This window comes from Colletotrichum destructivum, chromosome 7 (assembly GCF_034447905.1).
Source record: "Colletotrichum destructivum chromosome 7, complete sequence".
NCBI lineage: Eukaryota > Fungi > Ascomycota > Sordariomycetes > Glomerellales > Glomerellaceae > Colletotrichum > Colletotrichum destructivum.
Window position 1 is genome coordinate 2,054,537 of NC_085902.1, and position 21,530 is coordinate 2,076,066.

The following is a 21,530-nucleotide window of genomic DNA, read 5'->3' on the forward strand; positions in this document are numbered from 1 at the left end:
CGGTGTTGACAAAAAGGGGGTAACGGAGAGAGGGAAGGGAGAAAGACGTCCGCCGCCCACAACACCCATCTTGATGACATTTGGACTTGGGATTTTTGTTATGGGTTCGACGATGCAAAGAAAGGGAGCGAACCGCCATCACCGGTTGCCGGCGCAAACTCTTTGGGTATTCATACCGTCCATCATTTTTTTGAGCGGGAAAACAGAGTGATACGGCGCTTTTTTCTTTCTTTCTCCTCATCGGGATGCTGAGCGATGCATACATCCTAGCATAGATACCAGAGCTTTTGGGTATGAATGACACACCTTGCTGCCTGTAGATGGGCCAGGTTGATGTTTCTTGAAATCTTGACGTGTTCGAGTGGCTCGATGCGATGTGTGATGAGCCTTCTAACCTCGTCGCCAGTGCCACCTTTCGGTTCTGTCCCGGCCGGATGCGCGCAGGAATCGACAACTTCTCGTCGAGAAAAGACGCCACGATAAATGGAGGGCTGATCGTGTTGCTTTCTGGAAGAGCGCAGAACAGTATTCTAAAAGGGATTCTTCGTGGTTGTTGGGCCCGTGAAATTATTGAGGGTTTTGAGAATGAAGACAGGCGGGTTTGCAGGGCCACAGACCGCTTACAGGTTTCCGACCTCTTTGAAAATGCCAGAGGAACACACCAGCCTTGGTACTCTGTTCGGTGAGACGTGGTGGAGTTGACGAAACAGTCGTTGAGGTGTGTTTTGATGACTGTGATCCTCGAGCTGCTACCAAAGCGCCAACGATCACGATCGATATCCGATGGCAGAGTATTCTTGCCGAACGTCAAAGAGTCCACGTGGGTCGTCTAGTACGAGGCGATTTCGAAGCTCTGAAAGTCGCCCTGTAAGCGGGGAGCAGCGCCTCAAATATCCGACACACGAGCGAATCACGCAATCGATGGTGACATTTGCCCATCAGCCTCGCCTTCAAAGAATGGCGGCGAGATCATCTCAACTTTGCATTACTCGGAGACGGAAAGCATCGGCTTTACGTACGCAACCGAAAGGGTCATAGGATCTGTTCGACCATATTTGCTGTATCTGTGTGCCCCCGAATGAGACGCGGCCTCTAAGATGCAGTCGATGCTGCCAGAGGCACCTTGCAGTTCGAAGAGGACCGTTTGTTCAGGAGGAGCATTTCGTTGAAACCCATGTTACGTAATCCCGATGCCCCGCGCTTGAAGTTCTAAGCACGCGCCCGCCAACAACTCCACCCATCTCCGATATACCACCTCCAAAAAAAAAACCCCCACGGCCCCGAAAGAACCCATCCCCGGCCGACATCCGCCCGCCGGCGCCGCCGCCTGTCCACGACGACTTCCAACCCATCTACCAAACCCGACCGTCCTAACCAACTCACCAGGCTTCTATCAACCAGCCACTCTTTCTCACACGACCGCCCAGGATGCAGGGCTTCAATATGGGACGCTATGTCCCCCCGGACCTCGAGGGCACCACCTCGGGCAACAAGCTCCACGGCAAACATGCCCTCGGCGCCCGCGCCTCCAAGCTCGCCTCGTCCGGCATCCTCACGGTCCGGTTCGAGATGCCCTATGCCATCTGGTGTTCCACCTGCCCCAAGCCCACCATCATCGGCCAGGGCGTGCGCTTCAACGCCGAGAAGAAGCGCGTCGGTAGCTATCACTCGACACCAGTGTGGCAGTTCCGCATGCGCCACGCCGACTGCGGCGGCTGGGTCGAGATCCAGACGGACCCGCAGAACACGGCGTACGTCGTTGTCTCGGGGGCCAAGAAGCGCGACACCGGGGATGACGACAACAACAACAACAACAAGACGCCGGGGGAGGGGGAGATGGTCATTATGACAGACGAGGAACGCCAGAAGCTGCGCAGCAGTGCGTTTGCGAGCCTCGAAAAGACGATTGAGGACCGTGAGCAGCTCGTGCGGGCGACGGAGCGCATCGACGAGCTCGAGGACATGTCCAAGAAGCGGTGGGACGACCCTTACGCGCGCAACAAGGCGCTGCGCAGCACGTTCCGCGCGGGACGACACCAGCGCGAGAGGGACGCCGCCGTAGGTGAGGCTTTGAAGGACAGAATGAGCCTGGGCATTGACCTCGTCCCCGAGACGGAGGAGGATGTGCGGAGGGCGAGGCTGGTGGATTTTGGGCCTGGTGATGACGACGATGCCGGGGACGCAGGGCACAAAGCCCTCTCGAAGCCGCTTTTCTCATCGTCTGCGGTGGGGGCCTCGGATGGAAAGAAGAACAAGCAGAACAAGAAGACCGGCGGCAAAGATCTGCCCAGAGGGACCCCCAAAGCGGCGTTGCTCGCGTCCAAGAGGAGAAACGACATCGTGACCGAGATCGTCGGGAACACACGCATGGCGCGGGATCCGTTCCTGGCGGAGGCCAGGGCGGAGAGGACGCCGGCGAGGATTCCCGGATTGAAGCGGAAGCGCGAAGCGGAGGAGGGGAAGGGCGCGAGAGAAGGGACGCAAAAGCCCGTTGGCGATGGCGGGCCTAGCCTGCCCGCCTCTAGAACCCTAGTGGGTTATGGTTCCGAGTCGGATTGAGATATTTTAGGTGTACGGATATGGTGTTTGGGCAGGTTCTGTGTTGATTGAAGATACCCAGGGTTCGGTTTGACGTTACTAAAAAAAAGAACCGAGACGAGTGACAATCGCATGTTCATAACATGCGAAAAGCATGCCGAACAATGCAGTAAGGAAAGGGGCAATGGCGACTGCGTGTCACATTGTCTTGTAGTAGACAAGAGTACCTACATTTCTGAACCTTTAAACGGAACAATGGATTCGAGTCACGTACACCAGTGGAAAGTGGCCAGTACTATGTGCGAATGCGACATCTTTGAACTATCTGATTGCTCCGGAAGCAACTGGGCTGACTTGTGCGAATAACCAGGGATCCAATCTGGGGTAGTATGAGTGTGCTGACACGCCTCCCCATCTCCATCGGTCAGATCTCGCTGTTCAAGGCATGACCGTAGTTATAATTCAGTTCGCGCCTCGTGCTATTCCGTCTCGTGTAGAACTCCAAGGTTGATACCCATAAAATGCCCTGCCATATCCATTAAACCCAAAAAAAATTTAAATTGAAAACGAACCTCCCGGCCGCCACTTCTTAAGAGCAGGACAGGGAGGGTGGAAGAATGCAAAGACCAATCGAAACCTGTGGGATATAAGTTTCCTGCGACGCCAGTTCCATGAATGCTCTTCTAGCTGAGGTCCACTTCCAAGTCGTTAACGTCTTCATACATCGTCCAGTCGACCGGCCGGTTCCTCGTCATCGTCCCCGAAACTGCCGACGGAGGACATGTCATCGTCGTCGTCGCTCTCGGCACCGGCCTCGTCGGCGGCATCTTTGCTCGCGTACTTTTGTACATACTCTGCATTCGTTTGGTCAGCGAGGCTTCTTCACAACCTCCCCGTATGTATGGATGTTCTCCACGCACCCTTTACTTTGGCGTCGTAGCTCTTGGGTTCCCTTATCATCAGAGCCGCCGCCTCGCCGTTAAGGGGATCTGTCGGGTTCGGGTACCGAAGAAGCTGGGGCAGGAAGACCTCGAAAATGTTGATCATGTCGAACATGGGTGACCAGGTCTGGTTGATAACATCCAGACAGACTGAACCCGATCTACGCAGTTTCGCTCAATCAGTTCCTCGTCCAATTTCTTTCAACCTATGCAGGCCCCTCTCGAATGTTTGCTACTCACAGCTCGTCAATATTGGGGTGGAAGATGCGGTTCACGAATCCGATGCTCGGCGACTTGTAGGGGTATTGGTCGGGGAGTTCGACATGGACCTTCCATACGCCGCCTTCAAACGGAGCTGCGCAATGTCAACATGGTAAAGTATTACTTGAAGTTATGTATTACTGACTCTCGGTAGGCCCCTTGAATCGCACATAGAACTCTTGCCTTGTTTAATCGTTAGGGTGAGTGGACGTCGATCGATGTATCTTGACCTTACACTTGGGCGTGTTAGTCGCGGGGGCTGGAAGCTGAAGAGCGGTGGCAAAAGGAAAACTTACTGTTGTCATTCACCAAGGTGACCTCATAGTCACTCATCAGCCTACACGGGTCAGTTTAGAAAACACATAAGGGCTTGTCGGCGGTTCGCACATCCTAGATCAGGTTAGCTGGTCATCAACGTCGTGGCGTGACATAGGCGACTGTACTTCATAACCTGGGCAAGAAAGACAGAGCTATCAGTCACTCGGAACTCCATGCAATCGTAAGCCAAGGTAGGTGTTTTGGTCTTACATCAGTCTCGATTCTTCTTCGTGGGCTACTCATCTTGTCTGTTGCGCGCGGGGCGGGGTGTTTAGAGAACGCTTAGATGTCCGGGCTCGGCAGTTGGCCCAAGATCGCTTCGGGGTGCGATGGTTCGTTGTCTGCGCAAAAGGTCTTGTATGCCTGAGCTTGTCGTGGGTAATAGATTCGGCTCTGGTTGTGGGAAAGTAGTGTACGTCGGGCTTGGTTTTGAAATCGGAAGGAAAGATGTTGGTTGCAAAGAGGGGAGGAAGAGGAGGAGGTCGGATCGGGTTCCTGACGCCAAGTCACGCGCAATGATGATGTGGGCGATCCCGGACCATTGTTGATAAGTGTTAACGATAAGGGGCAAGGTGGGTCCGAAGATTAAGCGGCTAAACTCGGAGCATTCAGCTCCTACGGATACTTAGGTGTTGCACTAGCCTGAAATGAAAAGTAAGACAACGTGAATCTTCCTTTGTCGCAGGAAACAATCCGAAAAATGAAAAAAGGAAAAAAGAAATCGGGGGCGGGGGGTGGGAGGGCTGGAGGAAGTGACTGGGAAATAAAGGTTCTCGGGATGGCTCAAAGACTAGTACATTGTATCCGGGAAGAAGGGGACTGAACATCCCACATTATGGGCTCAGTTCGTGGAGACAGTATGAAGCTCATTACTCAATCGCTGTCAGGAGCGCAAGATCATCAGTCATGTCGACTCATGGAGGCTGCGAACATGATGCAATCATTCCATGCCGGATGGGCAACACCTTCAGGGCCGCTGCCGCCAGACCCATGGGTATTGTCTACAAGGAATGACCCATCGTGTCACGACAACACCACGGGTGCATACTCAGTACGGACTACGGACAGCGGAAAACTAGGCACCCGCTGTCACAAGCCACCTCAGTAAGAAGAACACCGTATGCGGGTGGGTTCTACATGATAGATAGCAGATACTCTCCTGACTCCAGCTATCTCTTACAGCGATATGAAGTTACCTAGGAATGGTTCCGTGTTGGGGAATACTCCGCGGCCCCTGCGGCAAAAGGACAAATCAAACATCGTTTGAAAAGTTAGGCCAGGCGGACAACATGCCTGCAAGCCGAGCTTACTGCCCGGGCTAAAGAAGGGAGCCTGGGACTCCTCGAGCGCCGCCCCTGCGAAGAGCCGAGATCAGATGGTCTACCGCCGGGCCCGAGGCAAACTTGCCTCGGTCTCGGCCCCAAAATCAGCTGTGTGATAGAGGAGAAACGGCAGAGTGCACTGTAAAGCATAGGACGGCTCACTATTCCCTGGTGGGGAAAGACACTGGGCCGTGGGGAAGAAGGGTACGGCAGACATGCCAACCACAGCGCCTCGACCAGAAACCGACCAATGATGGTGGCTCTTTGGGTTGGACCGGACTCGGACTTTCCACCGTCGTCCAGCACCCAGGTAGGTAACTAGGTAGTTAACTTGCGCTTGGGGAAGGAATACGCCCCCACTCTTATTCTCTGTCCTAGCGAAGCGGCGGGAACAAAACACCACGGGTAATTTTTGGAGATACTCAATTCTACGCAGCAAAAACCATCATGACTTGAACAATAAAACATGCGCTTCGCCCTAAACATCAACCACTTTCGAAACTTTCATCCACACGTTTTCCAATAAGAAAAAAACATCACGCGACCATCGCCATTGATTTTGCATCTTCCCATAGCCCCTATCGCCTGCGTTCGCTCATTGCATTTTATGCACTGAATTCCCTCAAAAAAAAAAAAAAAAGGTACTTGACCAGACACATGTCTCGCCCTATTATCCGAAGTACCTATCTGAGGTCGTGTGCATCTGTACTCAGAATCACGCGACCCTCAACAGCAGCGTCTCTGATGTGGCCCGCTTGTCCCGCCGCGATGCGACAACCCCAGATGCGACACAGCTCGCATTCCCCCATGGGCACGCCTCTTGCGAACCAGAGGAAAAAAGTCACCATTGGTTCCCTGCGCAATCTGTACAGGAAGCGCGAACCAATCACAGTTATCACCGCGCACGACTTCCCCAGCGCTCACGTTGCGGACCATGCTGGCATGGATATAATCCTAGTAGGCGACAGCCTGGCCATGGTTGCTCTTGGCATGGAAGACACAAGCGAGGTTGTCGTTGACGAAATGCTGCTGCATTGCCGCTCTGTTGCGAGGGCCACCAAATCCGCCTTTACTGTAAGTGCTTAACACCCTGCATTTCAACCCCTGAGACCTCTCAACTCATTCGGAAACAGGTCGGCGATTTGCCCATGGGCAGTTATGAGATTGCCCCGGAGCAGGCCTTGGAGACGGCCATCCGCTTTGTCAAAGAGGGCCGGATGCAAGGCGTCAAGCTCGAGGGCGGCAAGGAAATGGCGTCGACCATCCGAAAGATCACGTCCGCGGGCATCCCTGTCCTCGGCCACGTGGGCTTGACGCCGCAAAGGCAGAACTCGCTGGGAGGCTTCAGAGTCCAGGGCAAGACGTCCGGCGGCGCTCTTAAGCTCCTCGAGGATGCGCTGGCCGTGCAGGAGGCTGGCGCCTTTGCTATGGTCGTTGAAGCTGTCCCCGCCGAGGTGGCTACGCTCGTTACTGAGAAGCTGTCGGTCCCCACTATCGGCATCGGCGCTGGCAATGGCTGCTCGGGCCAGGTCTTGGTGCAAGTCGACATGACCGGGAACTTTCCTCCCGGGCGTTTCCTGCCCAAGTTTGTCAAGAAGTACGGCAACGTCTGGGGCGAGAGTCTCAAGGCCATTGAGACCTACCGCGACGAGGTGAAGAGCCGGCAATACCCTGCGCCGGAGCATACATACCCCATCTCGAGGGAAGAGCTCGAGGCCTTTGCCGATACTCTGGAGAAATTGTAAGAAGCTGTTGACTGTCAGCTGCTAGAGCATCGCATAGCATTAGATTCGGGCTGCATTACCGGTGTTTTGGGGGGTTGTAGGCGGAGGCATTTGCATCATTTGGCCAGACGTAGGATACCATTCAACAGCGTGCTTGCTGGGCCTCAGCCAAAAGCTGGGTTCATGGCGTAAGAAATGACAAGTTGACCACTTGAGTCTTTGAAACACTGGTGCATTACGTTAGCAAGAGTTCCCGTGACAAAGTTTCAGTGTCTGTAACTCACGCTGTGCAAGTTGCCAACGATCTCGTCGAGAGAGGGCGCGAAAGAGTCATTGACGTAGCAGAAGACGCTGTCTGATTCCTGGAGCTTGAGTCTCTTGCGCAGATACCAGATGACGGTATGGAACGTCTGAGTAGACGAGATTTTGGCTACGCCCCGGGCGAGGAGGGGGGCGTTTCCGACAGCCTTGAACTTGACGACGACCTTGTCTGACGGGTACTCGCCAGCACTGGCCAAGGCAGAAGCGACATCTGGCGGTTGAGCTGTAAGAATGGCCGAGGCGGACATGGTAAGCGGTATCTCGGGGGAGGTTGAACGATCCGGGATGGTTGCTGGCGCTGGTGAGGCCGAGCCTGACCTCGGTATGCCGGGTGAGGTAAGGTCTGTCGCCATTGTCGATGCTTGGAGAGACACTGTGGTTTCTATCAACGGATTTTATGGCTCAGCCAGCAAGTAGCAGCCGTAGGGATCGTGGGAATCTTTCTGGCTGGCTTTGTTATCGTTTAGTGTGGGTGAATTGCACAACATGAGGTGAGAAAGTGGCAGTGGAGCTGGATGTGAGTGAGCGGACCTAAAAGTACCTAGTTACCTAGGCATCCATCCCCCAGAGCAGGCAGGCGGACGTGGTTGTGGGGCACCGTCCGGTTTGCTTTCCTGGAAGGTGCCTGACTGGAGCCCCGCGAGCCGATCGCTTGCCTACCAACAAGCCCCTGGTACGCTCTCCAGGCACCCTTGCCCACTGAGAAGCGACTTACCAAGGAAGCTAGGTAGGAATGGTTGAGGATGAGGGGCAGGCAGTTCTACCCACGCATGTTTCATTTCAAGCAGTAGCATTGCGATCAAATATTTGCCTCCCGCTCCGCTAAGATCATCATTATTTCTCTACCTAACTACTTGTATACTTATGGACAAGTGTTCTTAATTCACTTGGTTAAGCCGGCCCATTGGGCAATTTATGTCGCCATTCGGCCGTATCTACTCATGCTTCTGCACAGCTGCTAAACGGCGACGGGATAAGACAGGATCTCGCGGCGAGACACTCCAAAGCAGATCGCGATGCATGGGTGACATGTACGACCACCCTTGGCCTGGCGGCGAGTGGCGCCGAATCGGTTTCTTCCGCTCCCACCGCAATCTGCGCCATCTTTACACAGAGGCACTTTCCAGCTGTTGTCAACTCAGTTGAGGGGGTTGGTGCTGAAGGGACTCAAGAGGTGGGACACGCTTGTTGACAGTCAGACGGGCAAGGATGACATGAAGGAAATCAGGACTAGATTGAATCTAGACTCGGCGTTTCTGCTGCTATGGTAGGAGAATCCCGATCCTGCCTGCAATACGTCCAGGGCAGTGTTCAAATCCAACCCTCCTCCTGCGCCACGCTGTCGCCAACATTCATGATATATTTGTCGGCGATTCACCTCCAACTGTCCTCCGTCTATTTATACAACACTGCATCCTAAATATCGTGTGACAGACACTACGCACTCCCGTGCACTCATTTAGCTGCGTCATCTTGAGTCTGGCAAGTTTTCGCGTCTCATTATACATATCATTTCTCTTCTCCTTCTGACCCCTAAACAGGACTGACAAATCAATTGGTTCCCGCCTCCCATACGACAACCGCGAAGATGAGAATGCCGAAGGGTCTCGAGTCTTCGCACGCTTCGGCTCTGAGGGATCAACTAGAAAAGCTTCGAGAATTGCAGTATCCCGGTGCAGATCTTGCTTTGGATGGCGATAGTCTTGACGTCGCTACTGTAGTCGCTGTTGCTCGTCATGGACTTACACCTCACGTCAAGAACGACCCGGAAATCCAGAAGAGGATTCTCCAGAGCATCCGGGTCCTTGACCACCACATCGATAGCGGGTGGGTTGTGTACGGCGTTAACACGGGTTTTGGCGGGAGTGCCGACTCACGGACGGAGCAACTCAAGAAACTCCAAATCTCGTTGCTACAGCACACGCAGAGCGCAATCATCACCGCCTCGGACTTGGCACGGGGCCAGGTCGACCAAGATGGACAATCACACGTCATCCCCTCCGCCTGGGTGAAGGCCGCCATGGTCGTCAGAGCCAACCAGAACCTTCGGGGTCACAGTGCCGTCAGGATCGCGGTTGTCGAAACCCTCCTCAGCCTGATCCAACACGACATCACACCCATGGTGCCCCTGCGAGGAACCATCTCGGCGTCTGGAGATTTAATGCCTCTATCCTACATTGCAGGAACACTGGTCGGAGACCCCAATATTTCGGTCACCGTCGGATCAGGCGATGACAGGAAGGTCATGCCCGCCTGCGATGCCTTGAAGCAATGCGGCATCCAGCCCGTTGAACTGCAGCCGAAGGAGGGTCTTGGCTTGATCAACGGAACTGCTCCCTCTGCCGCATTGGCTAGCCTGGTCATTCATGAAGCGAATCAACTTGCAGTAATCGCACAGGCGCTGACGGCATTCACTGCTGATTGTCTTCTCGGGAACGTTGAGTGGGCAAACGAGTTCATACACAGGATCCGACCCCACACCGGACAGGTGGAAGCAGCACGCAACATTCGAAGTTTCCTTCAGTCGTCGAGCTTCGTGGTTGGTCTCGACACCAAGAAGCGGACTGGACAGGGCCTGTGGCAAGATAGGTATTCGACAAGGACGGCACCGCAGTGGATAGGCCCCTACCTCGAGGATCTTGCTCTTGCGCAACGCCAGGTTGAGGTGGAACTCAACTCGACATCCGACAACCCAGTCATTGATATCGGCATACACAACGACCATGCCGCTGGGGAAATTTACTCCGGAGGCAACTTTCAGGCAACTGCCATCACTTCTGCCATGGATAAGACAAGAACGGCGCTCCAGATGATCGGCCGCATGCTCTTTTCGCAGTGCTCAGAGTTAATCAACCCAGCGACGAACAACGGCCTCGATCCAAATCTGGTCTTTGGAGACCCCGATGAATCTTACACCATGAAGGGCATTGACGTCAACATGGGCGCTTACATGTCGGAACTGGCATCTCTTGCCCATCCCGTCTCTTCTCATATTCAGTCAGCAGAGATGCACAATCAAGGCATCAACTCCCTCGCTTTCCTCTCAGGCCGGCGGACCATGGAAGCTGTCGACGTCCTCTCACACATGTGCGCCGCTCACCTGTTCGTCTGCTGCCAGGCAGCTGACTTGCGTGATTACCACGAAAGATTTCTCAGTTCGACGTCCATGTCCGCGATTCTGAATGGAAACAAGTTAGGATTGAGCAGTGTTCATCTGACGAAGTTGACCTTCGGTCTGGATGACTTGATTCGGAGTTGGTGGTATGAAGCAAACAAGCTCAGTCATGTGCGGCGCTGCTCATTTGTGGCGTCCAAAGTCACATCTCACGTCATGGATCTCGTCATGCATGGAACAATCGACTTCGTGTCAGTCAAGTCTGTTCTTGATGTTCAAGAAAAGCTTCGTCAAAGTATGGAGGCATGGTTGGAAGACCCATCCAACAACCCCACGACTAAAGAGTCCACATCGGTAGACATTGATGCTGTGCATCTCGAAGGGCTGGGCCAGGGGTCAGCACTCCTGTTCGGCATTGTCCGTGGCAAACTGGGGCTTCCGTTCCATCAGGGTCTCAGGGAAGTGCAGAGCAGCACTATCGGCCGCAGTGTCTCCCAGATCTACGAGGCAATACGACAGGGCGTTGTCGTTCCTGTGCTGATGCCTTGCCTTGAGGCAGATGGACAGTCTCTGTCAGCGAGAGAAGGAACCCCAGCTAGCAGCGATGCCAGCACCGGTTCGGTCAATGGTACGGGAAGCGTCTGAGACGTTAGTTGTGAAGCGGATGACATGGCGTGCAACCAGCCCGGGGCGAAGTGCTGTTATGGAAATATTCAGTTCGACTGACCAAAAGTATCCCTAGCTTGATTCCGCCTTGGTTCAATCCTAATAACCACCACTCGTGTGACATCTTTCGAGGCATACATTGCAACGCATCCACCACCTGTTGGTCATTCGTGAGTGAAGCTTCTCATGACGTACGCACCCCCTAAGTGTGATACACACAGTATGTAAAAAGAAAGGCGAAACGAAACAGCACGCATAAAGAAAACAAGCCAACCATGGAAAAGAAGTTTGAAGCGAGAGGCAGTATAAAAAATGTTGCAAAAATCGAATGTCCCTAGCAAGGCTCGAACTTGCGACCTTTGGATGTCCCGACCTGAAGGTAGGGTCATATTGATATAGAAATATGAGACCAACGCTCTACCGACTGAGCCATAGAGACTAAATGATGCTGTGGAGGGAATTATTACTACTTATGTCGCGCGAGTGTCCTGGCGGGGCCTGGACCCGGCGGAGAAAGATTGAGTCAGTACTCCGTACTATGTAGATTTCTCCAGAACAAGAGTGGGGCGGCTTGAGTGCTGGAACCAGGACAATCCCGCGTCCCTTATGTGCCGGCGCCGGTGTGGGGGCTGCGAGCGCAACACGCAGGTCTGACGTGAACGCGTGGGTTCGTCCGATGTCTGACTTCATCGTGACGATGGGGCTGTGGCCGCCGGTCGCGTCATAAGCCCTATTCTATTCACTCACCTGGCCTTCCTATCGGGAAGCGAGTTGACTCATTTCATCCCTCCCCGGATATCCAACTTGACCAAAGGTGAACACACACCGATGATGTTATGCTCGAGGTGACTAGGCAGATGAGGTGGATGCTACTTGCTGCTAGGACGTTCCTTGCAGTGAGCAAACGTGTACACGGCCCGTAACCCGAGCTCGGATCGCCACCAACAGAAGACACCTTTAGTTCATGGAGATAGCGTTCGCTCCCTTTCCCCAAGCCTCTTATGATCAGACCAACAGCAAGCCGCTTGCTTTTCGAATGTCCAAAAAAGCGTGGCTGTCAAAGCGCCCCCGGACTCCGGAGATTTCAATTACATCAGTTGCTTCTCTGGAAGGATTTGACACTTGCACCTCTTCCAAACAGGCAAATCCGATGGCAATTAGAATTTGCTCTTCCCATGACACCACATGCGTACTTGGACAGGAAGGAAAACAGGGGGGGTACTTAAATTTTGTGATAGAAAGATAAAAATGCATGGATTCTTCTTTACGCCCTTAAGTGGTTGCGATCCATTAAACTTCATCACGTCCGTAGCAACATACTTTCCCAAACCATGCAGCCTCTTCGTGTTCAACGTACAATATACACAAGCATAGACTGTTCAACGATATATCTACACCATGCTTTCATTATGACACGCCGTCTTGGTCCCTTTCCTCCTGTCCGCATGCTCCTGCCTCTGATCACGTACGACTGCCGCCGTCCTGCCCGTGCCAAGTAAGAAAAACTGAGCCATCGTGGTATAAAATGCTCCATGCCGAACGCCATTGTGCATGCAATGCTTTCAGTGCGAGCCGCCGATTAGAGAAAGACGAAGTGAAGAGAAAATAAAACATGATATGGAACCAAACATGGTTCCATGTTGGCCAGTCCTCTGGTATCGTTTGGTTCCACTGGAAGTAGAACGAATCCGTAAGCTTTTTTGATAAATATGCGCCGTGCTCTGAAGATGCTAGCGTTGGCAAGAGGGGGAATCGAGAAGAATATTTGGAAGCTGGGCAGGGTCGGAGTCAAGATGCCGGGCGGTGGGATGAAATGGTCCATGGGCCGGCCAGGCCTACAAAGACTCGCCCGCGTAATTATCGCAGTGCGAGTGCCTCGAATATTTGGGTACTCGGCCCAGTTGGCCAAGAAGGTCGTCTAGCTCGGCCCAGTTATCGATGTTTTCGGCAAACTTGCGGTGTTTGCGAGTAAGAATGTGCTTCAAGTATGTTAGCATGGCCCGGTATTAGTGATCATCACTATTTGAACATACCTCATCAAAGTCCTTAAATTTGTCCTGGCAATTCTCACAATATCCCGGCTTCAGGTCACGCTTACTCTTAGGAGGCGGTGCTGCCGTCTTGCAGCTGGCTTTGGAGAGCTTGGAGCTCTGCTTGTCAGGATCCTCCTCGATAAGCTCCATTCGCCTGCTAGTAGTCCTGGAGACGCTGGTAGACCGGGCAGATGTCGCATCCAACGACATCTCAGTAAGCCTTCGAGAGCTGGCGTCCTGTGGCGTAGGAGCTCCCCTTTGCAGCACCTTTCGCTGCAAACCATGCACTTCCTTGCTAGTACCGGCCTTTGCACCATTGATACCAGATGTAGAAGATATCATCTGCGAGCGGATAGCCGATGTGATGTTGGACGGCTGCACTCCAGAAGCCACAGGCTCGCCTGCAAAGAAACGGCCAGTGCCAGTCCGGCCGGTAAAAGCGTTCTGTGTTCGTCCAAAATCAATGGGATTGGCAACCACGGCCTTAGGAGGGTTGAACACGTCCATGGGCTTCATCACAGGCCGAGTCTTGTTCTGCTCATCTTGCATTTCAGAGAGCGTGCGCTTGCCAATGACGGCCTTGGGTACAAGGGCTTCAGGAAGTTGACGAGATTGCCGTTCTTCCGCAACCGGCTTCGTTGCAGCACGTTCTTTCGGTTCCCTCTGTTCCTTTTGCTGCGTGGATGGCTTCCGACTAGGGCGTTCGGTCGCCTCAGGTTCCTCGACAAATGGGCAGCGTCCGTCCGTAACAGTCCTGAACTGGGGCCACTCGCCATCGTATTTGTTGTTGACCTTGGGGTACTCCCGCACCATAATGGGCTTCTGCTTCTCGTCAATGTCGTAGACGTAAAGGTACGGGCCCTTGAAATTGATCATCTCCCTGCTGGCCACGGCATCTGAAGGTCCGTTTAGTCGCTCGTGCTGCAACATCTGCAACAAGCCGGGCTCCTCCGTAGTCTTTTTGTTTACCAGGTGCCTCGTAGGCTCGCCCTTAGCACCATAGGCCGCGACAACATGCGGGTCTGGCTCCAATAGAAACTGCAGCATCCTCTGGAACTTCTCCACAGACCAAATCTTTTTGCCCATATCGCGGGCCTTATGTAGGACATCGTTACTCTGGGTCGATCGCGTCCGCCTGGTTCTGTCATCCTGGTTTTGAGTGTGGGGTCGTCTCGACGTGGTTTCCAGCAGGAGACGCCTTCGTGCATCGGTAGACCGGTCGAGAAGGGACGGGTTGATGGTCTGGGGCTGTTCTTCGGGCTCGACATGTGCAGACGTTTGCATGTCCTCTTGCACTGGTATCGGGCGGGCGGTCACGACGTGGGTAATGCTGCTCGAAAAGAATCGTTCGTCTCTCTGCACAAGTACGATGTCAGTCAGAGATGGGGACGATGTTCAGGTTCGCATGATAGACATACGGCTCCGAGAGACTGTGCGTGTCTGGAAAGCTTGGCCCTCTGGTCTTCGGGGACACTATCAAAGTAAAAGACCATCTTGGGGAACCTCCCCCGGTATTCGGCCTGCCATTGACGGATCCTCTCGACGCTGGCGTCATCATGGTGTGTCGAACGTTCCTTAGTGACGGGCCGACCCACACGTTGGGGTAGCTGGGAGGCCTTCGTGATCTTGGACGGCGACCGCAGTTGACGCGACCCAACGTTCTCGACAGCCTGCTTTTTGTAGGGCGGTGGTTGGGCGTATAATTCTTCTCGCTGGATATTGGCATGGGAGCGCTTGTGCTTGGCTTGAGCCAGAGCAGAAGCGGCTCTCAAGGGGGAATTGACCACATTGGGGTTGCTAGACAAAGGCGTTCGTCTAGTGGACATGGCCGGACGAGGAGGGGCGAGGTTCGGTGAGAGAGATATGGCTGCCATAAAAAATGCCCAATCAATATGCTCAACGACAAGAAACGAAAAAAAGCTCGGTTGGTTTGTCGATTTGGTTTGTTCGACAGACAGTGTGTGTGTGTGTGTGTGTGTGTATGTGGTGTCGAGAGGGGTTGCTCTGTGGACGACGGGCACGCGACGTGGCAGGCGAACACACGTCGCTCACGCGTACCAGCAGAGACCGTGTCGAAGTCTTCACAAAGACATTGAAGAGCGATTCGGAAACGTGGTAGAACTTCTGATACCACCGGACGGACAAGAGGTGGATGACGAAGGGGAGATTGTCGTCGTCGGGGGTTCGTACGGGCAGCACCTCGAGGTGTGTGATTTGGTGTGGGCAGGTTCGGGCAGAGCTTTATTAACGAAGAGAGGCGGTTGGTGTTGTGTGGTGGGTGGGAGAAGGACCCCCCGTCACTACATCCGAGTGACCCAAGTCGCGCTTGACGGGTTTGGGAGGGGAACAACAGCGCTAATCCCAGTTGGACACGGCCGAAAACATGCACGGGCCAGCCGCCTCTCCAGCAACCGGCCAAAATTTGCTTGGCCCAGCGCGCGTCTCGCAGTCACCGTTTGGCAGGCCGAGTACAGTGAAGGGTCACTGTTAGCCAGCCACCATGACAGCTGATACCTGTACCTACCCAAGGTAGGTAGGTAGGTAGCGACAACGCTGACTGGGGCTGCTGGGCCCCCTACCTAGACGACGGCCGCCTGGAAATTGGATGGAGCTGCTCCAGTACGAAAACAACAGGAAAAATCCTGCTGCATCTGGAGCCCCTGTTGGATCCATTTCCCGGTGCACCTTCGCAATAGGTTCGCTTCTGCACTGCTGCTATTTGCCAGTGCCTACTTTTCTGGGTGCAAGTAACTTGTCTGCATCAAAGTAGGTATCTTTTTCACACGCAAGAGCCCTTGGGATGCATCGGCAACGTTAAATCAGTCCATGATGCCTGACATTCGGGTGTGTACCACCTCTCCTCTCCATGTAGATGCATGCAATGCATGTGGAGTGAGATTAACTCTGCAGTATGTACCTACGTACGGCATGCCACTTGCAGATAGATACCTTAGTTATATAGGTAAGGTAGGCACGGAACCACATCTCTTCACTATGTACATAAATCAGAATACCCAATATTGCACCGTACGTACACGCCATTTTCATTGCTCAGCATCGTCTGTACTTCGTCCTCCCTCCCAAAATCACATCGACTCGTCACTGTGGCACAATACCTAAAGGGGACAGCCACGCCGCCCCAGTCCTCACTCGGTCCTCGGCCTCACGGAAGACGAGTCAGCCTTGCTGCATTTCTCTGTAATCGTCGCACTTTTAGTACCAGGGAAATGATCTCGTCCGAATTGTAGTGCCTCATTCTCTCCGTTACTGTGCCTCACTTTTTTACCTCTTCTCGTCCATCATCGCTTATCCGGCCATGAACGTCTCACGGCCGGTGAGCCGCGCCCTTCAGACCGCCCAGAGACTACGCCCCATGAAATCGGCGTCACAATGGCGGCTCTCATTCTTCACTGGTTGTCAATTCCGGCGCTACTCCGCCGTCTCTGCCGCCGAGCTGCAGTTCGGCCAGCCCGTGCATGAGACTCACCCTCACATCCTCAAAGCCGGCGAGAGTCAGTGAAACCCAGTTCTTATTGTAGTTGAGCTTCGTTCATGCATCCGAAATATATTTTATGTTTGCTCAAGAAATTTGCATTTCATCACGAGAGAGCCATGATTTTCAATAAAGATACATCCTTAAGTACAAAAAATTTGCTAACGCAATTCCTCAGTCACGCCCGGCATCACAGCCCAGGAGTACTGGGAACGACGAGCCCGCCTTGCCGAGAAGCTCCCAGACAATGGGGTCGCCGTTCTCGCCGCCGCAGACCTTCAATATCGTTCCGGCGCGGTCTTCTTCCCCTACCGCCAAGAGTCCAACTTCCTTTACCTCACTGGCTGGAACGAGGGCGACTCGGTCGCCGTCATCCAAAAGACGGGCAAGGAGTTCGGCGACTTCGTCTTCCATCTATTCACGAAGCCAAAAGACCCTGTCGCCGAGCAATGGATGGGCCCTCGGAACGGTGTTCAGGCCGCCATCGACATCTTCAACGCCGATAAGGCTGCCGACATTTCCAAACTCGACCGCCACCTCCCCGAGATCCTTAAGGGCGCTAGCCGTGTCTATACGGACATTGAGAAGCCGCGCCAGGGCGAGCAGGAGAGCAAGCTTTGGCAGCTCATGAAGGCTGACAAGTCTTGGTTTCCCTCCGTCAAGCTGCCCCTCTATCCCGTTGTCAACTCTCTGAGAGCCATCAAGTCTCCGGCCGAGGTTGCCAACATGCGCCGCGCTGGCCAGATCTCTGGGCGCGTCATCACCGACGCCATGCGTAGATCGTGGACCCGCGAGAAGGATCTCCATGCCTTCCTCGACTACCGTTTCGCCGCCGACGGCTGCGACGGTCCGGCATATGTCCCCGTCGTCGCCGGTGGCCAGAACGGCCTCTGCATTCACTACGTCGTGAACAACAATGTACTGCGCGACGGCGAGACGGTCCTCGTCGACGCCGGCGGCGAATATGGCACCTACATCACCGACATCTCTCGCACATGGCCCGTGAGCGGCAAGTTCTCGCCCGCGCAGAAAGATCTCTACGAGGCTGTGCTCACGGTCCAGCGCTCTAGTGTCTCGCTGTGCCGGGAGAATGCAAACCTCTCTTTGGACGACATCCATGATCACACCTCGGCGGGGCTGCTCGGGCAGCTCAAGAGCCTGGGCTTCGATATCACATCCCATGACATGGACGTGCTTTTTCCGCACCATGTCGGCCACTACGTCGGTCTGGACGTACACGACGTGCCGGGCTATGGTAGGAGGACACCTTTAAAGAAGGGGCATTGTGTGACCATTGAGCCTGGCATCTATGTCCCGGATACGGACCGATGGCCAAAGTCCTTCCGGGGCTTGGGCGTGCGGATCGAGGACAGCATTTGTGTGGACGAGGAGTCGCCATACATCCTCACCACAGAGGCCGTCAAGGAGATCGCCGACATTGAAGCCCTTAGGGACTGAAGAAGTCGTGTATAACAAGTGAACCCTGTAACCAAAAGTAGTCGATTGCTGTAATACTGAAGTAAAATACCAGATTTGGCATTGGCCTATGCGCCATTGTGTGTGAACACTCAGCTTTTGCTAGATTGACAAGAAACCAGCAATTACTAGCAGAGAATTCGATATCTGTGAGACGTAGCTCACCCGATGAGCTTTCTTACTCGGCTGGGAGACCCGGTTCCGTGACCTCACGTTCCCAACACCAATGATCAAGACCGTGGGCCCTTTGTTGCTCGACCCTAGATACACTTAAGCACGTTCCCGGCAAAGAACGGGGTCTTTTCATGTCGTACATTTTGCCTTGTTTTTTAGTCTCTTGGGGTTTCTTCGAACATTGATCATTCCGGCGGATTGTAGGTAGCAACCGTGCCCATTAACTGATATGCAGAGAAACAAGGTCACTCCTGCAGTGGTACAGATAGCGAGCAACAAGTGTAGCGGCCTGCTGCTACAAGCAGTCCTCTCAGAGAGCTGTCTGCATCTGAGCTGCCAAGGGGTAGGAGGGGCAGCCTCAATCGAGTCGCAAGCGAAAACAAACCGTTCTTTGGAGTTTTGCGGGGCGATTTGGTATCAACACGTCTTCTTATCGAGGTCTCGTTGGTATCGCTACAGGTTCAGAACTGGGTTTGCATTGATGAACCAATATGAGGATGGCTGCTGGACCATGCCAACTACCCGAGTCTCCTGTCCGAGTTTCGCTGGGGCCCAAGATGACTAAACCTGTGTGCAACCATTTTATTGCAGGTCTGTTAACCTTTCATTATATAATAGTACCTATTCATTCCTCATAGATTGACCGCAATCGTATATTTTGGGGTAAACCGCAGTCCATGAAAACGTAATATGTACAACTCGCAATCATAATGCGTAATATGTAGTAAGAGGAGAGACACGTTAACAGAAACCTCTAGGGTCGAAGAGGGTTCTGCTGTAATTGGGCATCGGGAAAGGTTGCCGCGCTTGGGCGCTCAAGAGCTGCTCAAAGGCTTGCAGGCGCCTCGCGAGTTCCTGATGCTCGCGCATGATGGCCTTGTTCCTTCGTTCTAGGTAATGTATATACTCAGTCGCTTTCGTAAGGACGGTGCCCTGCCGGTTTTGTGAGCGGTTATCCCGTGGATTGAGTCTGTGAAGCTCTTCCTACCTTGCTGACTTTAGGACCACGTTGCGATTGGCTGTCTGCCTCGGCATCTTCACCTCCCTCCTCGGGTATTGACCTAAGGGATGGGACTGCATCGCGAAGCTCTGAAATTCTGTCTTTAAGGTTGGTACGATACTTCCTCTCAATGTCGTTATGCGCCGTTCGATCACCCGACTTGGCCTTGTCTTTGGACTTTTCAGATATGCTAGTAGCATTGGTGGCGGTTCGGGGTAATTGGGGCCGATACGACTGGGCTTCCTCCTTTCCAGAGGCCTTTTCCTTGTTCTTGCCCTTGTCAAGGGTCGACTGTTCGGAGCCTCTGGTAATGTCGCTCAGATTACCTGTAGCCATATTTGCGTCGAAATTTTCGAGGCTCGCAAACTCGGGACCTAGATCCGCTCCAACACCAAACCCCATGCCGGAGCCCAAACCGGTTGCCGATGATCGACCACCCGTGTTCAAAGCTATTGCCAGTAGTCGCCGTTGCTCAGGGTCAAGCATGGGTGCGTTCATGCCGCCCATTCCAAAAAGGGGGTTCATCCTGAGTCCAGGCGCTGGCTTTTCCCAACTCAGGGGTGTCGAGTAAAGACCCTCTCTGGGAGGCACCTCCTGTGGCGGCTGAGACTCAATCTTCCCAAGTTGGTCGCCAAGGTTCATTGACTCCAGAAAATCCTCGTCGTCAGACAAAGCATTGTCGAGGGCTGCGTCGTCCATGAAATCCTCTGGCTTAAAAACAGGGTGGGTATATAACCCGGCGCCCAGACCAGGTGTTGTAGACATTGGGTTTAGACGATTTGCAGCCGGTCTGATAAGCGTCAGTTCGTCCATCTTGGCGCGTCGCGTTTACGTGTGGGAATGACAGTACCTTGGTCGGTAGTTCGGAGTAGGATTGCTACGTCTCGAAAAGTCGATTTCGAAGCTTCCACCAAACTTCTGCTCTTCGTCATCGTCGAATTGAATCCAGTAGTCAACAGACTCAAGCGCTGCAGCCTCGGAATCGACCTTGGTCCGCTTACGTACATGGGCATCTCTCCGCCGTGAACTCTGGCCTGGCGCAGCTCTGTTTGGAAGGCCGTTATTCCTGAGCTGGCCATGACTGAATTGCATCTGAGCTGGCATGGAGCCCAGGCCGAAGTTAGTGCTGCCGGGTGATGGCTGGGTAAAGGACGGTAGCGATCCGGAAGGGCCGTTGGACGTTGACTCGGAGTTTTCTTGGTCGCCCCCTAGGGATTCCCAAAGAGAGGTGGCGGGCGCATTTCTAGCAGCACCTGTGGCGGATGACTCGGCAGTTTGTTCGACAGAGGTCGTGGCTTGGTTGTTGGGGACGGCGAAATAGTCTAGGTTCTGGAGGAAGTTGGGGTCCATCACAAAGCCAGCATTTCAGCCCCCGAATCGTCGGCGGTCGTCGATGTAGAAATCGATATGTGAATTGTAGACTGAATATAGGGCGGCTTGACCGCTTGATGGCTATATTTGAACACGGAGGCGCTCAGATATCGTATGCTTCTTGGTTGGGAGAAGAGTCTGGCCGTTCAAGATGGCCAGTCGTGCCACCTTGCGATGTCATCCAATGGCAACGAAGTCTATGGAAACAAGGAAAGCGGCAGTCGTCGACTTCGGCAGGGATGACTCGGAATGCAGGATGGAACGAAGGACGGAAGCAGTTGTTCGTATGCGTGTACCGCGAGGGGTGTCGCTTGTAGGCGGAGGGCAGGGCAACGGCGGCGGCGGCGGCGGGGGTTTCCGCTTGTTAAGATCAGCTCAGGTCCGCGAGATTCGAAGGAACGAGGGCGAGGGCGAGAATTCGCGACAAATGTGAGTTAGACATAGGAGGCAAACAAGAAGCACGGGGACAGAGAGCAAGATTTGCCAAACACGGGGAAGGACAAGAAAGAGTTGAGGGTTGGAGAGGGATTTGTGGAGGCCGAAACGAAAATGACTGGTCACACCTTACGTATGCGGACAGGGACCTGTGGAAGGTGGCAGGAGGTTTACGGAGCGGAAGAAGACGAGTTTGGGAGGTTCAGGTGACGTGGTTGGCGGTTGGCAATGGTAGCAGTACGCAGAAAGCTAAGGGGGGATGGCGAATCTCAAAAGGGCGCCGGACGAGCAAGTCGAAGATCGAAAGTCGGCTGACATTCATGAAGGACATCAAAAACAAGT

The 21,530-nt window shown here is 53.8% G+C and overlaps 8 protein-coding genes across 8 annotated transcripts; 4 read left to right on the forward strand and 4 right to left on the reverse strand.

Moving 5' to 3' along the window:
- Positions 1-1,266: 1,266 nt before the first annotated feature.
- Positions 1,267-2,565, forward strand: CDEST_11179 (Putative saf4/Yju2 protein). The gene has a single exon (XM_062927335.1). The coding sequence runs from the start codon at positions 1,429-1,431 to the stop codon at positions 2,557-2,559; it is 1,131 nt and encodes a 376-aa protein (XP_062783386.1). The 5' UTR covers positions 1,267-1,428; the 3' UTR covers positions 2,560-2,565.
- A 1-nt stretch (position 2,566) lies between these two features.
- On the reverse strand, positions 2,567-4,791 carry CDEST_11180 (Putative ubiquitin-conjugating enzyme E2, ubiquitin-conjugating enzyme/RWD). The gene is made up of 6 exons (XM_062927336.1): positions 4,269-4,791; positions 4,033-4,191; positions 3,882-3,976; positions 3,720-3,834; positions 3,459-3,640; positions 2,567-3,392 (listed from the first exon to the last, which is right to left on the reverse strand). The coding sequence occupies exons 2-6, from the start codon at positions 4,071-4,073 to the stop codon at positions 3,256-3,258; spliced, it is 570 nt and encodes a 189-aa protein (XP_062783387.1). The 5' UTR covers positions 4,074-4,191; positions 4,269-4,791; the 3' UTR covers positions 2,567-3,255.
- Positions 4,792-5,995: 1,204 nt separating this feature from the next.
- CDEST_11181 (Putative ubiquitin-like protein Atg12) lies at positions 5,996-7,915 on the reverse strand. The gene is made up of 3 exons (XM_062927337.1): positions 7,389-7,915; positions 7,185-7,331; positions 5,996-7,129 (listed from the first exon to the last, which is right to left on the reverse strand). Exons 1-2 carry the CDS (start codon positions 7,776-7,778, stop codon positions 7,269-7,271), a joined length of 453 nt encoding a protein of 150 aa, XP_062783388.1. The 5' UTR covers positions 7,779-7,915; the 3' UTR covers positions 5,996-7,129; positions 7,185-7,268.
- On the forward strand, positions 6,149-7,125 carry CDEST_11182 (Putative ketopantoate hydroxymethyltransferase, pyruvate kinase-like domain superfamily; the record flags this gene model as incomplete). The annotated part of the gene is made up of 2 exons (XM_062927338.1): positions 6,149-6,454; positions 6,514-7,125. The coding sequence occupies 2 exons, from the start codon at positions 6,149-6,151 to the stop codon at positions 7,123-7,125; spliced, it is 918 nt and encodes a 305-aa protein (XP_062783389.1).
- A 314-nt stretch (positions 7,916-8,229) lies between the features above and the next one.
- On the forward strand, positions 8,230-11,533 carry CDEST_11183 (Putative aromatic amino acid lyase, L-Aspartase, phenylalanine/histidine ammonia-lyase, active). The gene is made up of 2 exons (XM_062927339.1): positions 8,230-8,907; positions 8,967-11,533. The coding sequence occupies exon 2, from the start codon at positions 9,014-9,016 to the stop codon at positions 11,183-11,185; it is 2,172 nt and encodes a 723-aa protein (XP_062783390.1). The 5' UTR covers positions 8,230-8,907; positions 8,967-9,013; the 3' UTR covers positions 11,186-11,533.
- Positions 11,534-11,648: 115 nt separating this feature from the next.
- CDEST_11184 (Putative Zinc finger, DBF-type, regulatory subunit Dfp1/Him1, central region) lies at positions 11,649-15,499 on the reverse strand. The gene is made up of 3 exons (XM_062927340.1): positions 14,658-15,499; positions 13,240-14,595; positions 11,649-13,185 (listed from the first exon to the last, which is right to left on the reverse strand). Exons 1-3 carry the CDS (start codon positions 15,111-15,113, stop codon positions 13,042-13,044), a joined length of 1,956 nt encoding a protein of 651 aa, XP_062783391.1. The 5' UTR covers positions 15,114-15,499; the 3' UTR covers positions 11,649-13,041.
- A 752-nt stretch (positions 15,500-16,251) lies between these two features.
- On the forward strand, positions 16,252-18,273 carry CDEST_11185 (Putative peptidase M24, aminopeptidase P, creatinase/Aminopeptidase P/Spt16). The gene is made up of 2 exons (XM_062927341.1): positions 16,252-16,751; positions 16,911-18,273. The coding sequence occupies exons 1-2, from the start codon at positions 16,556-16,558 to the stop codon at positions 18,188-18,190; spliced, it is 1,476 nt and encodes a 491-aa protein (XP_062783392.1). The 5' UTR covers positions 16,252-16,555; the 3' UTR covers positions 18,191-18,273.
- A 688-nt stretch (positions 18,274-18,961) lies between these two features.
- On the reverse strand, positions 18,962-21,524 carry CDEST_11186 (Putative myc-type, basic helix-loop-helix (bHLH) domain-containing protein). Its single transcript, XM_062927342.1, has 4 exons — positions 21,317-21,524; positions 20,233-21,113; positions 19,371-20,172; positions 18,962-19,315 (listed from the first exon to the last, which is right to left on the reverse strand). The coding sequence occupies exons 2-4, from the start codon at positions 20,730-20,732 to the stop codon at positions 19,124-19,126; spliced, it is 1,494 nt and encodes a 497-aa protein (XP_062783393.1). The 5' UTR covers positions 20,733-21,113; positions 21,317-21,524; the 3' UTR covers positions 18,962-19,123.
- Positions 21,525-21,530: the final 6 nt, after the last annotated feature.